Source organism: Pristiophorus japonicus, chromosome 2 (genome assembly GCF_044704955.1).
Source record: "Pristiophorus japonicus isolate sPriJap1 chromosome 2, sPriJap1.hap1, whole genome shotgun sequence".
In the NCBI taxonomy this organism is placed as follows: domain Eukaryota; kingdom Metazoa; phylum Chordata; class Chondrichthyes; family Pristiophoridae; genus Pristiophorus; species Pristiophorus japonicus.
Window position 1 is genome coordinate 46407247 of NC_091978.1, and position 17044 is coordinate 46424290.

A 17044-nucleotide genomic window follows, 5' to 3' on the forward strand; every position below is an offset into this window, starting at 1 on the left:
CCATGCTTCAGCCTGACTGAGAATTAGAATCTTGTTTTCCACCCTGACAGATCGATTGTATCAGCAGAACGTTTCCACTCTGGAGAAGATCCAGGAAGAGTGGCAAATGGAACACATCAAGACCTGTGAGGTAGGTTTGGATGCACAGAACATAATACTGGATACCTGCCAATGATACACAGGGCAGTGGATTCACTGGAGGGATTCAATTGACATGCCCTCCCTTTGTGAAGTAGGATTATGAAATCCAAGCTTGGATCACTGTCGAAATTCACTGAGTGCTGCTACTGATTATAATGTATAGCAAGGTGAAAATGTTAATTTTGCATTTCTGTATTTCACCCATGAAGCTGACTTTCTGCTCTTTAAAGGTGTTGTGTGCCACTCCAGCTGCAGGTACATGGAGCTGTAATCAAGGACCTAATGTACTATTTTTAAAACATTGAATTACGGGAAAGCCTCTTCCTCATAGGCTGTATTTAGCAGCCTCTTGGGGAAGCAGCTAGCAATGAGGAAGTGTGCATTTGCCTCAAGCTGCAGAATCAATCAACTAACTGTAAAGTCCTTACTCTACAGTATGAAACCACATGAGGCACATTCTGGGAACAAGGTCACTCTGTGACCTGAACTCTTTATTCACAGGACTCCGAAGACGATGACCCTGCATTGGACCTCCCTTTTTATACCTGTGTGATCAGGTAAGGAGTGTCTCCCACAAGTTCACCCCTTGTGGTCAAGGTGTGCATCTAGGTTGAGTGTATACAGTAATACAGTGGTGTTACATACATGACATCAACTCCCCCCCCAAAGTCTTATTGGAATCAGAAGTTTAGTCTTTCAGGTGGTCTACGCTCCCTCGTGGAGCGCTGCAGTTGGGGCTCTGGTTGTTGGACACTGACGTGAGTGTCTGTCACCTGTGGTGATTCCGGCCTGTCCGGGCTGACCGCAGGGACTGTGCATTCTTCTGATTGCTCTTGTTGCTCGTTCACTGGTGGTGGTGTGAGCTCCATCTCATGGTCTTCTTCAGGTTCCTCCGTGTCGATGCTGAACCTTTTTTACTTGGTCCAGATGCTTACGGCATATCTGACCATTGTTGAGTTTTACCACGATGACTCTATTCCCCTCTTTGTCTATTACAATGCCTTCAAGCCATTTGGGCCCCATGGCGTGATTGAGGACGAATACAGGATCATTTATTTCTATACATCTCCCCCTCGAATTACGGTCATGGTACTCGTTTTGTGACTTGCACTTGCCCTCAACTATGTCGGTCAGGACTGGGTGAATGAGGAACAACCGAGTTTTGAGTGTCCGTTTCATAAGTAGCTCTGCGGGCGGGACCCCCGTGAATGAGTGCGGTCGGGACCTATAGGCCAGCAGGAGACGCAATAGGTGGCATTGTAGAGAGGGTCCTTGAATCCTGAGCATACCTTGCTTAATGATTTGGACCGCACGTTCCTCCTGGCCATTGGAGGCCGGATTGAACGGCGCAGTCTGACGTGGTTGATGCCGTTGCCCGACATAAACTCTCGGAATTCGTAGCTTGTGAAACATGGGCCATTATCACTAACCAGGATGTCCGGCAAGCCATGGGTTGCAAAGATCGCATGTAGGCTTTCCACGGTGGTGGATGTCATGCATGAATTCAGAATGATGCACTCGATCCATTTCGAGTACGCATCTGCCACAATAAGGAACATCTTACCCATGAACGGGCCTGCGTAGTCAACATGAATGCGTGACCATGGCCTGGTGGGCCAGGGCCACGGGCTGAGTGGGGCCTCCCTGGGGGCATTACCCAGCTGGGCACACGTCGTGCACCTGCGAACACAGTGTTCCAGGTCCGAATCAATTCCAGGCCACCAAACGTGTGACCGGGCAATGGCCTTCATCAGCACGATGCCTGGGTGCTCGCTGTGGAGTTTCCTGATGAATGCCACCCTGCCCTTCTGGGGCATAACTACTCGGCTGCCCCATAGTAGGCAGTCGGCTTGGATGGAGAGCTCATCCATCCGTCTGTGGAACGGTCTGACCTCCTCAGGGCATGCTCCGTGTGCGGGCGCCCGATCCCCAGTCAGGACACATTTCTTAATCAGGGATAGGAGGGGATCTCTGTTTGTCCAGATTTTGATCTGGCGGGCTGTGATGGGGGAGCGACAGCCATGACCATCTCAGCACTTTGTTCCGCTGCCCCCTCAGTGGTGGCCAGTGGAAGCCTGCTGAGCGCGTCAGCGCAATTTTCAGTGCCGGGCCGGTGCCGGATGGAGTAGTCATAAGCAGCCAGCGTGAGAGCCCATCACTGTATGCGAGCTGATGCGTTGGCATTGATAGTCGTGCCTCTGACAACAGGGATGTTAATGGCTTGTGGTCCGTCTCTAATTTAAACTTCCTACCAAAGAGGTACTGATGCATTTTTTTTACACCATAGACACATGCAAGCGCTTCCTTCTCGACCATCCCAAATCCCCGTTCTGCTTGAGAGAGCGACCTGGAGGCATAAGCCACAGGTTATAGTTGACCCTCAGCATTGCCCTGCTGCAACACGCACCTAACCCCATAGGACGATGCATCACATGTCAGAATCAATTTTTTACAGGGGTCGTACAGGGTCAACAACTTGTTTGAACAAAGTAGGTTTCGCGCCCGATCAAAAGCCCGTTCCTGACAGTCCCCCCAAAACTAATCACAACCCTTACACAGAAGCATGTGTAGCGGCTCCAACAACATGCTCAAGTTCAGCAGAAAGTTCTCGAAATAGTTCAACCGTCCCAGGAATGAACGCAACTCCGATGTGTTGCAGGGCCTGGGTGCTCGTCGAATCGCCTGTTTTGGATTCAGTGGGCCGAATCCCATCTGTAGCAACCCTCCTGCCCAGAAACTCAACCTCAGGAGCTACAAACACACATTTAGACTTCTTGAGTCGCAGGCCTACCCAGTCCAGTCGGAGTAGCACCTCCTCCAGGTTGTGGAGGTGTTCCTCAGTGTCTCGACCCGTGATGAGGGTGTCGTCCTGGAATACGATCATTCCAGGAATGGATTTAAGCAGGCTTTCCATGTTTCGTTGAAAAATCGCGACCGCTGATCGAATGCCAAATGGGCACCTGTTATAAACGAACAGTCCCTTGTGCGTGGTGATGGTGGTCAGTAGTTTGGATTCGTCGGCCAGTTACTGGGTCATATAGGCTGAAGTGAGGCCCAACTTGGTGAACAGCTTGCCGCCAGCCAGTGTGGTGAAGAGGTCCTCCACTCTCGGGAGCCGGTATTGATTTTGTAGGGACACCCGATTGATGGTGGCCTTGTAGTCGCCACAGATCCTGACAGAGCCATCCGCTTTTAGGACTGGAACGATGGGGCTCCCAGTCACTGAATTGAACAGGCGAGCTGATGCCCTCTCTCAACAGGCGGTCCAATTCGCTCTTGATCTTTTCCCGCATCACATACGGCACCGCTCTGGCTTTGTGGTGCACTGGCCTGGCATCCGGGGTGATGCGTATCACTACTTTAGTGCCTTTGAAAGTCCCGACGCCAGGTTGAAATAGTGAATCGAATTGTTGTAGGACTTGTGAGCATGAACTTCGCTCCACAGATGACATTGTGTGAACATCCCCCCATTTCCAGTTCATCTCGGCTAACCAGCTCCTCCCCAACCGTGTGGGACCATTGCCCAGGACAATCCAGAGCGGCAGCCAATTCACTAACCCATTGTGTGTGACAGCTAACATTGCACTGCCTAGCACCGGAATGATTTCTTTAGTGTAAGTCTGCAATTGTGTGTCTCAATACGTGCTAGTTTGGGTCTACTGGCTTTAAGTGGCCATAGCTTCTCAAATTGCTGAACGCCCATGAGTGACTGGCTGGTCCCAGTATCCAGCTCCATGCGTACTGGGATACCATTTAATAAAACCCTCATCATTGGTGGTGTTTTGGTGTATGAACTGTGAATATTCGCCACATGGACCCACTGAATCTCGGCGTCTATCGATTTACCCCAAAAGTCATCCTGCCTCAAAGAACCGTCTCATGGTCCATCCACCTCATATATTAGTCTGGTTGCAGGCTTCCTGCACATTCGAGCTAAGTGGCCACTGAGATTGCAGTTCCTGCAGACAAACTGTTGAAATCTGCAAGATCTAGCTGAGTGTTTTCCCCCACACCTCCAGCATGAGTTAAAGTTTCCATTGTTGGGAAAAAAGGGGCTATGGCCAGGCATTCCGTGCTGACTGTCCCTTTGACTGCTCTTAAGTACCCTATTAGTGGGTGTCAATGGCCCCATCCCAGGCCGCATTGTCCACTGTGATGGCGTGAATGTCCGTTCAGCCTGCCATTGTCTCTGTTGAAGTCCTACTCTGAGGTCTATTGCTGCCTGGGGCGTGTCGGACTGCCCCTGCCTGCCTGCGGGCTCTGAGTCGCATTGATGATATTGACTCCCTGATCCATCGCTGCGTTAGAGGCAGAATTGCGCGCGTATATTATTTTCGCCTCTTCCTCCCCCGCTATGAAAGTTTGAGCTATCAACGCTGCCGCTTCCAAGGTCAAATCCTTGGTCTCAATTAATTTGCGGAAAATTCCCGCATGACCGATGCCCTCGATAAAGAAGTCCCTTAGCATCTCCTCACTGCAGGTGTCTGTGAACTTACAGAGGCTGGTCAAATGCCGGAGGTCCGCTACGAAGTCCGGTATGCTCTGTCCTTCACGACGTCGGTGGATGTAGATTCTGTGTCGGGCCATATGTATGCTACTCGCCGGTTTGAGGTGCTCCCCAATCAATTTGCTAAGCTCTTCAAAGGTTTTGTCCACCGGCTTTTCGGGTGCTAGTAAGTCCTTCATGAGCGCATAAGTCTTTGGTCCGCAGTTGGTCAAAAGATGAGCCGTTCGCTTGTCAGCCGCTGCATCCCCCAGCCATTCTTTCGTAATGAAGCTTTGCTGAAGCCTCTCGACAAAATTGTCCCAGTCTTCCCCAAAACAGTACCGTTCCTCTGTGCTACCGGTGGCCATTCTCGTGGGTCGTGAATTCCTGTTTCTCGTCGCCAATGTAAAGTCCTTACTCTACAGTATGAAACCACATGAGACACATTCTGGGGACAAGGTCACTCTGTGACCTTAACTCTTTATTCACAGGACTCCGAAGATGATGACCCTGAGTGGCACCTCCCTTTTTATACCTGTGTGATCAGGTAAGGAGTATCTCCCACAAGTTCACCCCCTGTGGTCAAGGTGTGCATCTAGGTTGAGTGTATACAGTAATACAGTGGTGTTACATTGTGGTTACATACATGACACCAACCATATCCCTCCCTTTCCTCCCCTCCCCTCCCCTCCCTCCCTCTCTCTCTCTCACTCCCCCTCTCCCTCACCTCTCTCTCCTCCCTCTCTCTTCCCCCACCTCTCCTCCACCCCTCTCCTCCACTCCCCCTCTCTCTCTCTCTCTCTCTCTCTCTCTCTCTCTCTCTCTCTCTCTCTCTCCCCCCCCCCTCTCGCTCTCTCCCCCCTCTCTCTCTCTCTCCCTCTCCCTTCTCCCCCCCCCTCTCTCTCCCTCCCTCCCCTCTCTCCCCGTAGGGACAAAGATAGATCCAAAAGTAAGTACAGTGGCCACACTCCAGCGGAGAGGAGAATGGGTAGGCACGTAAATGACTCCAGAAATCTGTGGTTTCCATCAATGCCACAAGAAGTACAGTTCATGCTTCCACTGTTATATTAGGGAGTGTCTTTTGCACTTGGTGCTGTGGTTGCTGATCACAATCAAGATAAGCAACTTGTCATGGTCAAGCTCGATTGCTGCTCCTCCTCCCACCCTCACTAAGCTCACCCCCTCTGAGACCCATCTCTTCCCCCTCCCTTGAAAACCTAAAACAAAACCAGGAAATGACGGAAACACTCAGCACAATAGTCAGCATCTGTGGAGAGATCAGACGAGTTAAGAACATAAGAACATAAAAATTAGGAGCAGGAGTAGGCCATTCGGCCCCGTGGGCTGGTTCCACCATTCAATGAGATCATGGCTGATCTTCTACCTCAACTCCACTTGCCTGCACTATCCCCATATCCCTTGATTCCCTTAATATCCAAAAATCTATCAATCTCTGTCTCGAATATACTCAACGACTGAGCCTCCACAGCCTTTCAGAGATTCACCACCCTCTGAGTGAAGACATGTACCCTCATCTCAGTCCTAAATAACCGACCCCTTATTCTGAGACTATGACCCCTGGTTCTAGATGCCCCAGTCCGAGGAAACATCCTCCCTGCATCTACCCTGTCAAGCCCTATAAGAATTTTGTATGTTTCAATGAGATCACCTCTCATTCTTCTAAACTCTAGAGAATATAGGCCTAGTCTACTCAATCTCTCCTCATAGGACAATCCCCCCATCTCCGGAATCAGTCTGGTGAACCTTCATTGCACTCCCTCATTGGCAAGTATATCTTTCCTTAGGTAACACTTCAGATATCGACTCTTTCAGAACGTCTTGACCATGCTTTTGGCCTAATCTTCTAATTCTGCCATTGGTTTCCTTTCTTTCACAAGTATAACATGGAGCTGCAGTTACAACACACAGAAACAGGCCAGCCAGTCCAACTCGTCGGTGTCTGTGCTTATCCTCCACACCAGATCTAATCCTACGTACCCGCCCTGCAGCCTTGTCTCTTTACAACTTTACCCATCCAACCTATCCTTAAATGTTCCTATATAGTGGGACTTGCCAGATGTAGAGTCATTTTAAACACTTAATGAATGAAAGAACTTACATTGTAGCTCCTTTCATGATCTCAGGACGTCCCAAAGCACTTTACAGCCAATGGTGTACTTTGGAAGTGTTGTAACGTAGGAAACGCGGCAGTCAATTTTGCGTACAACAAGGTCCTACAGGTTAGATAAATGACCAAATCATCTATTTTTAAGTAATGTTGGTTGAGGGATAAATATTGGCCAGCAAGAACTCCCCTGCTTTCTTCAAAATAGTCCATGGGATCTTTTACATCCACCCAAGAGGGTTTAGTGTCTCATCTGAAGGACAGCACCTCTGACATTTCAACATTCCTATCATATCGCCTTGTAATCTGCGTTGTTCCGATGAAAAATGCTCCAGTTTTTCAAATCTGTCTTTGTATTGATAATTCCTCATACCAGGCAGCATCCGAGTGAATCTGCCCTATTTATAGCCTCAACATTCGTCCTATTGTGTGGAGCCCACAACTGAACACAGTACTCCAACTGTGGTCTTACAAAGATCTTTTTACACGTTGGAATGTTTTATTATGTTAAAGGAACTGTACAAATGAAAGTTCCTGTTATAAAAACAGAAAATGCTGGAAATCTCAGCAGATCAGGCAGCATCCGTGGAGAGGGAAACAGAGTTAATGTCTCAGGTCTGTGACCTTTCGTCAGAACTGGAAAAGTTTGACATGTAACACTCAGCATGGAGTTATGAAAGAAAAATCATTCTTGACAAATCTTCTAGAATTTTTTGAGGATGTAACTAGTAGAGTAGATAAGGGAGAACCAGTGGATGTGGTGTATTTGGACTTTCAAAAGGCTTTTGACAAGGTCCCACACAAGAGATTAGTGTGCAAAATCAAAGCACATGGTATTGGGGGTAATGTACTGACGTGGATAGAGAACTGGTTGGCAGACAGGAAGCAGAGAGTCGGGATAAACGGGTCCTTTTCAGAATGGCAGGCAGTGACTAGTGGGGTACTGCAAGGTTCAGTGCTGCAACCCCGGCTATTTACAATATATATTAATGATTTAGATGAAGGAATTGAATGTAATATCTCCAAGTTTGCAGATGACACTAAGCTGGGTGGCGGTGTGAGCTGTGAGCAGAATGCTAAGAAGCTGCAGAGTGACTTGGACAGGTTAGGTGAGTGGGAAAATGCATGGCAGATGCAGTATAATGTGGATAAGTGTGAGGTTATCCACTTTGGTGGCAAAAACACGAAGGCAGATTGTTATCTGAATGGTGACAGATTAGTAAAAGGGGTGGTGCAACGAGACCTGGGTGTCATGGTACATCAGTCATTGAAGGTTGGCATGCAGGTATAGCAGGCGGTTAAGAAAGCAAATGTCATGTTGGCGTTCATAGCGAGGGGATTTGAGTACAGGGGCAGGGAGGTGTTGCTACAGTTGTACAGGACCTTGGTGAGGCCACACCTGGAGTATTGTGTACAGTTTTGGTCTCCTAACCTGAGGAAGGACATTCTTGCTATTGAGGGAGTGCAGCGAAGGTTCACCAGACTGATTCCTGGGATAGCAGGACTGACATATGAAGAAAGACTGGATCGACTAGGCTTATTTTCACTGGAATTTAGAAGAATGAGAGGGTATCTCATAGAAACATATAAAATTCTGATGGGATTGGACAGATTAGATGCAGGAAGAATGTTCCCGATGTTGGGGAAGTCCAGAACCAGGGATCACAGTCTAAGGATAAGGGGTAGGCCATTTAGAACCGAGATGAAGAGAAACTTTTTCACCGAGAGAATTGTGAACCTGTGGAATTCTCTACCACAGAAAATTGTTGAGTCCAGTTCATTAGATATATTCAAAAGGGAGTTAGATGTGGCCCTCATGGCTAAAGGGATCAGGGGGTATGGAGAGAAAGCAGGAATGGGATACTGAAGTTGCATGATCAGCCCTGATCATATTGAATGGTGAGGTAGCCTACTCCTGCACCTATTTTCTATGTTTCTATGTTCAAGAAGTGCAGGGACACTGAAAGGGGGAGGGGAGGAAAGAACAAAAGGGAAGGTCTGTGCTAGGGTGGAAGGCAGGAGAGATTAGAGAGACAAAAGGGATGATGGGCAAAATGAGGTGGTAATGGCACAAGTTAGGAAACAAAAGATGAGTCTAGGTAGGGTGTGAATGGCGGAATCATCACCAGCTGCCATGGGAAAGAGGAAAAAGGGGGGTTTGTAAAAAAAAATAGGACAGAGGAAAGGGAAAAGAAATATGGGCAGAGGTTATGGTCTTAAATCTCTCCTGCCTTCCACCCTATCATAGACCTTCCCTTTTATTCTTTCCTCCCCTCCCCCCTTTCAGTGCCCCTGCACTTCCTTAAGAATCTGTTACATCTCGAACTATTTCCAATTCTGACAAAGGGCCACAGACCCGAAATGTTAACTCTGTTTCTCTCTCCACAGATGCTGCCTGACCTGCTGAGTATTTCCAACATTTTCTGTTTTTATTCAGATTCCAGCATCCGCAGTATTTTGCGTTTGTGCCAGTTCCTGTTGCTGGTTATGAATACGATAGTGGTTGCAGGCCAGGGCTGCAGTAACCCCAGAACCCATGGTGGTGTCGGTGCTGAGGTCAGCTGGCTGTTCGAAGCTCAGCACTGCCATCAGGAGGCTCTCGGAGGAACTATTTGTAAAGTACCAGAATAAAAAGGTCAAACTGCAAACGCTGGAAACCTGACATCAAAAACAGAAAATGCTGGAAATACTCAGCAGGCCAGTCAGCGCCTGTGTAGAGAAAAGACAGGTTACCTTTGACCCTTGACCAGAACACCAGCCCATCAGTTCTGATGAAGGATGCGCACTCTAAATAACCGGTACAAAATAAAGTAAATGAGTTGACGGCACAAATCATTACAAATGGGTATGATTTGGTGGCCATTACAGAAACGTGGTTGCAGGGGGGCCAAGACTGGGAATTAAACATACAGGGGTATCTGACAATTCGGAAAGATAGACAAGAAGAGAAAGGAGGTGGTGTAGCTCTGTTAATGAAGGATGATATCAGGGCAGTTGTGAGAGATGATATTGGCTTTAATGAACAAAATGTTGAATCATTGTGGGTGGAAATTAGAGATATTTCTAATAAGGGGAAAAAGTCACTGGTGGGCATAGTTTATAGGCCCCCAATTAATAACTTCACGGTGGGGCGGGCAATAATCAAGGGAATAATGGAGGCATGTGAAAAAGGAACGGCAGTAATCATGGGGGATTTTAACCTACATATCGATTGGTCAAATCAAATCGCACGGGGTAGCCTGGAGGAGGAATTCATAGAATGCATATGGGTATGTTACAGAACCTACAAGGGAGCAAGCTATCTTAGATCTGGTCCTGTGTAATGAGACAGGAATAATAAACGATCTCCTCGTAAAAGATCCTCTCGGAATGAGTGATCACAGTCTGGTTGAATTTGTAATACAGATTGAGGGTGAGGAAGTTGTGTCTCAAACGAGCGTACTATGCTTAAACAAAGGGGACTACAGTGGGATGAGGGCAGAATTGGCTAAAGTAGACTGGGAACACAGACTAAACGGTGGCACAATTGAGGAACAGTGGAGGACTTTTAAGGAGCTCTTTCATAGTGTTCAACAAAAATATATTTCAGTGAAAAAGAAGGGCGATAAGAGAAGGGATAACCAGCCGTGGATAACCAAGGAAATAAAGGAGAGTATCAAATTAAAAACCAATGCGTATAAGGTGGCCAAGGTTAGCGGGAAACTAGAAGATTGGGAAAATTTTAAACGACAGCAAAGAATGACTAAGAAAGCAATAAAGAAAGGAAAGATAGATTACGAAAGTAAACTTGCGCAAAACATAAAAACAGATAGTAAAAGCTTTTATCGATATATAAAATGGAAAAGAGTGACTAAAATAAATGTTGGTCCCTTAGAAGATGAGAAGGGGGATTTAATAATGGGAAATGTGGAAATGGCTGAGACGTTAAACAATTATTTTGCTTCGGTCTTCACAGTGGAAGACACAAAAACCATGCCAAAAATTGCTGGTCACGGGAATGTGGGAAGGGAGGACCTTGAGATAATCACCATCACTAGGGGTTTAGTGCTGGACAGGCTAATGGGACTCAAGGTAGACAAGTCCCCTGGTCCTGATGAAATGCATCCCAGGGTATTAAAAGAGATGGCGGAAGTTATAGCAGATGCATTCGTTATAATCTACCAAAATTCTCTGGACACTGGGGAGGTACCAGCGGATTGGAAAGCAGCTAATGTAACGCCTCTGTTTAAAAAAGGGGGCAGACAAAAGGCAGGAAACTATAGGCCGGTTAGTTTAACATCTGTGGTGGGGAAAATGCTTGAAGCTATCATTAAGGAAGAAATAGGCGGACATCTAGATAGGAATAGTGCAATCAAGCAGACGCAACATGGATTCATGAAGGGGAAATCATGTTTAACTAATTTACTGGAATCTTTTGAGGATATAACGAGCACGGTGGATAGAGGTGTACCGATGGATGTGGTGTATTTAGATTTCCAAAAGGCATTCAATAAGGTGCCACACAAAAGGTTACTGCAGAAGATAAAGGTACGCGGAATCAGCGGAAATGTATTAGCATGGATAGAGAATTGGCTGGCGAACAGAAAGCAGAGCATTGGGATAAATGGGTCCTTTTCGGGTTGGAAAGCGGTGGTTAGTGGTGTGCCACAGGGATCGGTGCTGGGACCACAACTGTTTACAATATACATAGATGACCTGGAAGAGGGGACAGAGTGTAGTGTAACAAAATTTGCAGATGACACAAAGATTAGTGGGAAAGCGGGTTGTGTAGAGGACACAGAGAGGCTGCAAAGAGATTTAGATAGATTAAGCGAATGGGCTAAGGTTTGGCAGATGGAATACAATGTCGGAAAATGTGAGGTCATCCACCTTGGAAAAAAAAACAGTAAAAGGGAATATTATTTGAATGGGGAGAAATTACAACATGCTGCGGTGCAGAGGGACCTGGGGGTCCTTGTGCATGAATCCCAAAAAGTTAGTTTGCAGGTGCAGCAGGTAATCAGGAAGGCGAATGGAATGTTGGCCTTCATTGCGAGAGGGATGGAGTACAAAAGCAGGGAGGTGTTGCTGCAACTGTACAAGGTATTGGTAAGGCCGCATCTGGAGTACTGCGTGCAGTTTTGGTCACCTTACTTAAGGAAGGATATACTGGCTTTGGAGGGGGTACAGAGACGATTCACTAGGCTAATTCCGGAGATGAGGGGGTTACCTTATGATGATAGATTGAGTAGACTGGGTCTTTACTCGTTGGGGTTCAGAAGGATGTGGGGTGATCTTATAGAAACATTTAAAATAATGAAAGGGATAGACAAGATAGAGGCAGAGAGGTTGTTTCCACTGGTTGGGGAGACTAGAACTAGCCTCAAAATACGGGGGAGCCAATTTAAAACCGAGTTGAGAAGGAATTTCTTCTCCCAGAAGGTTGTGAATCTGTGGAATTCTCTGCCCAAGGAAGCAGTTGAGGCTAGCTCATTGAATGTATTCAAATCATAGATAGATAGATTTTTAACCAATAAGGGAATTAAGGGTTACGGGGAGAGGGCGGGTAAGTGGAGCTGAGTCCACGGCCAGATCAGCCATGATCTTGTTGAATGGCGGAGCAGGCTCGAGGGGCTAGATGGCCTACTCCTGTTCCTAATTCTTATGTTCTTATAAAAGCGGAATACTGCGGGTGTTGGAAATCAGAAATAAAAACAGAAAATGCTGGAAATACTCAGCAGGTGAGGCAGCATCTGTGGAGAGAGAAACAAAGTTAACGTTTCAGGTCGATGACCTTTCATACTAAATCAGCTGTACTTTCTCTTTACTCATGCTGACTGGTCTACTGTGTATTTCCAGCACGTTTTGTGTTTTTTTAACGTACCAGAGTTTGGGCTGATGTTCAACATACTCACCAGAAACAAACCATGCTAGAAACAAACAGTAGGTGAGGCAGGATATGTGAAGGGAACCGATTTAGGTACCGACGCTTCCTAATATCTGAAAAGTAAGACGCGGCAAGTTTATTAATACAATCTGATAAAGGGGACCAAAAAAGACAAGACCAGAGAAGATTCAGCATTTAAACAAGGTATCAGGGGCTCCCGGTACTGGGGAAACCGTATCCCGGTACTGGGGGAACTGTATCCCGAGGGAACCGTATCCTGAGGGAACCGTATCCCGGTACTGGGGAAACCGTATCCCGGTACTGGGGAAACTGTATCCCGAGGGAAGCGTATCCCGGTACTGGGGGAACCGTATCCCGGTACTGGGGAAACTGTATCCCGAGGGAAGCGTATCCCGGTACTGGGGGAACCGTATCCTGAGGGTACCGTATCCCGGAACTGGGGAAACCGTATCCCGGTACTGGGGAAATTGTATCCCGAGGGAACTGTATCCTGAGGGAACCGTATCCCGGGGAACCGTATCTCTGTACTGGGGAAACCGTATCCCTGTACTGGGGGAACCGTATCCCGAGGGAACCGTATCCTGGGGAAACTGTATCCCTGGACTGGGGGAACCATATCCCGAGGGAACCGTAACCCGGTACTCGGGAAACCGTATCCCGGTACTGGGGAAACTGTATCCCGAGGGAACCGTATCCCGTTACTGGGGAAATCATATCCTGAGGGACCCGTATCCCGGTACTCGCGGAACCGTATCCCGGTACTGGGGAAACTGTATCCCAGCGGAACTGTATCCCACGAGAACTGTATCCCGGAACTGGGGGAACCGTATCCCGGGGGAACCATATCCCGGTACTGGGGGAACTTTATCCCGGTACTGGAGGAACCGTATCCCGGTACTGGGGGAACCGTATCCTGGGGGAACCATATTCCAGTACTGGGGGAACTAGTCTGTTATAAATCAAATTAAATATAAATACACTGTCCAAAGTCCGTGTCGCAATTTTGATGAGTGTTTATCCAGTCCAGTTTTTGGAGAGTGGCGAATCACAAGTCGGCATGTGATACATTCCAGTATTCGGTATATTTAGTAATACTTTTATGATCCCTGGGTCTCACCTTATTTACCTTAAAAACTGGGCAGGAAAGGGTGTACTCTGGATTGTGGGAGTGCATCGTGTCCTTACAGGAGTGACTGCTGATGCTGAACTCATGAGCGTATCTAGTGCACAATCCAGAAAATGAGATATGACAGATCTCTTATCCATCAGTTGTTCAACTTGAATTTCTAGCCAACCTGACGAGCTTGTGGGCATGAAACCTGGCACTTTAAGAGGAAGTCTGAGTACTGGGGCTCACGATTACTTGATGAATATGAAACTCATTCTGGCACGGCAGTGAGTTTACGTCTGGGGGAAGGATGGAGACGTATAACTTAATACAACTTTTTCTGATTGCAGTTCCTTGAGAAGCAGGACTGCGAGCGGATATACAATATCCGTAATGCCATGTGGGTGCATGCCAACCAGCTCTCTCAGGAGTGCGTGACCAGTGACGAGGTAGGAGTTCATTGCTTTCTTGCCCCTTTCTGATTCATGTTTCATTCTTTATTTATTTTTTAAATTCCTTCCCCACGTGTGAGGCATAATTTCTTGCCGACATTGATGAAAAGACAGACTATAATGTATTTATTTCATGGGTTCTTTGCTTAAGAGTTTATAGCAACACGTTGCTATTAAGAACTAGTTGGTTTATTAACAAGGTTTAACAATCACACACCACATTGCCAATTCATCCACTAAACTCACAACTGCATACTTCATCGTGGATGACCTAGACCCAACTGACTGGGGTTTTATTGAGTCTTGTGAACATCACGTGACTGGCTAAGCCACTCACAATGCAACAGCTCCACAAACCCATGAGCATGCTCACAGGTGAATACATTACACAGACAGCTAACCTGCTCCTTCAAAAGCAGTGTTGTTACAAACTTTGCAGCGGACTTGCATTCAAACTACTATTAGGTCCTTGGTTGCAAGCCATGAAAAGAACATAAGAACATAAAAAATAGGAGCAGGAGTAGGCCATTTGGCCCCTCGAGCCTGCTCCGCCATTCAATAAGATCATAGCTGATCTAATCATGGACATAGCTCCATCATCATCGAGGAAGACTTGCTTCCACTCTTAAAGTGAGTCCTTAGGTGTCTAATACGAAAGCCACAGTCCCAATCACAGGTGGGACAGATAGTCGTTGAGGGAAGGGGAGGGTGGGATAGATTTGCCGCACGCTCTTTCCGTGCCTGCACTTGATTTCTGCATGCTCTCGGCGATGAGACTCGAGGTGCTCAGTGCCCTCCCGGATGCACTTCCTCCACTTAGGGCGGTCTTTGGCCAGGGATTCCCAGGTGCCGGTGGGGATGTTGCACTTTATCAGGGAGGCTTTGAGGGTGTCCTTGTAACGTTTCCTCTGCCCACCTTTGGCTCGTTTGCCGTGAAGGAGTTCCGAGTAGAGCGCTTGCTTTAGGAGACTCGTGTCTGGCATGCGAACTATGTGGCCTGCCCAACGGAGCTGATCGAGTGACCACACTCAGCTCCACTTCTCTGCCCGCTCCCCTTAACCCTTTACTCCCTTATCACTCAAAAATTTGTCTACCTCCGCCTTAAATATATTCAATGACCCAGCCTCCACAGCTCTCTGGGGCAGAGAATTTCACAGATTTACAACCGTCTCAGAGAAGAAATTTCTCCTCATCTCAGTTTTAAATGGGCGGCCCCTTATTCTAAGGCTGTTTCCCCTATGAGTGGAAATATCCTCTCTGCATCCACCTTGTCGAGCCCCCTCATGGTCTTATATGTTTCAATAAGATCACCTCTCATTTTCTGAACTCCAATATGTATAGGCCCAACCTACTCAACCTATCTTCATAAATCAATCCACTCATCTCCAGAATCAACCTTAATCCTTAAATACGGAGACCAAAACTGTGCGCAGTACTCCAGGTGTGACCTCACCAATACCCTGTGCAGGATTTCTCTGCTTTTATACTCTGAAAAGGGTAAGAATGAATCCTACATGTGGTGATAAAGGACGCGTCAACAAGATGGGTCTTGTTACATTGGTGGGATTTTAGTTGGGAATTCAGACCAAATATTTTTTTTCCTCTCTTGAGGTCTCCTTCATCTTTCTTTTTGCTCCACCTTTAGATGTATGAAGAAATACGCAAGGTGCTGGAACAGTGCAACATACAGAAAGACCTTGAATTCTTCATAGACTTGAAAAGGACTGGGGACACTCCACCAGGTACCGCTGTCTCCTTTAGCAGGAGGCCATGTTACAACTCGTGATAGACACTGTGCACTCCACTGGAGTTTGTGAAGGGCTGTTGAGCATACTCGAGGTTAAGCTGGCTTAGTGAGGCCGAATGCTGAACCTCCCCCAATCCAATTGCGCCAAGGTGAATCGCAGTTCCTGTTGGAATGTTTTGAAAGAATTGCATTAATATAGCGCCTTTCACGACCACCGGACGTCTCAAAGCGCTTTACAGCCAATGGAGTACTTTTGGAGTGTAGTCACTGTTGTAATGTGGGAAACACGGCAGCCAATTTGCGCACAGCAAGTTTCCACAAACGGCAATGTGATAATGGCCAGATAATTTGTTTTAATGATGCTGATTGAGGGATGAATATTGGCCAGGACACTAGGGATAACTCCGCCGCTCTTCTTCGAAATAGTGCCATGGGACCTTTTACATCCACTTGAGAGAGCAGACGGGACCTCGGTTTAATGCCTCATCCAAAAGACGGCACCTCTGACAGTGCGGCACTCCCTCAGCACTGCATTGGATTATCAGCCTAGATTTATGGTCCCAAGTCCCTGGACTGGGACTTGAACCCACAACCTTCTGACTCAGAGAGTGCTACCCACTGAGCCACAGCCGACACTGTGGGTTAATTTGTGAATATCTGAATGTGACCAATCAGTTTTGCTATGGATGTGATTGTCCATTTTAAAGTACAGTCAAAAAGGAGCCTCAGTGGATAACTTGTTGCCTGGGTTCTGCTGAATTAGCTGCCAGTTCTTGGATTTGTAGTAAATCAGCGGATCTCGGGGGGGGGGGGGGGGGTGGGGGGATTGCCGCAATTCGCCTCAGTGTCCCTGGGTTAATGAGGGGGAAGATGAGCTGGGGTTCCTGCTACTGATCCCGGTCCAGTGACCACTGCTGTAATTGCACATGTGTGCACGTTACATGAGGGCAGGATTGGGCTTGATGTGATACCTGCAATGTTCAAAAGAGCTACGGACGCCCGAGGAACCATAGTATGGCGAGAGTAAGCATCTTCAGAAGAGAAGGGTAGAAAATTGGGTGGTTAAGAAACATAGAAATTTACAGCGCAGAAGGAGGC

General features: G+C 47.2%; 1 protein-coding gene across 2 annotated transcripts in view; it reads left to right on the forward strand.

Moving 5' to 3' along the window:
• pstpip2 (proline-serine-threonine phosphatase interacting protein 2) overlaps positions 1-17044 on the forward strand; it is a 190532-nt gene that overhangs the window by 155245 nt on the left and 18243 nt on the right. For both annotated transcript variants that reach the window (XM_070861854.1, XM_070861844.1), the window contains exons 9-11: positions 51-130; positions 14098-14196; positions 15845-15941. In XM_070861854.1, coding sequence (XP_070717955.1) covers positions 51-130; positions 14098-14196; positions 15845-15941 — 276 coding nt within the window. The remainder of the gene's footprint in view (positions 1-50; positions 131-14097; positions 14197-15844; positions 15942-17044) is intronic.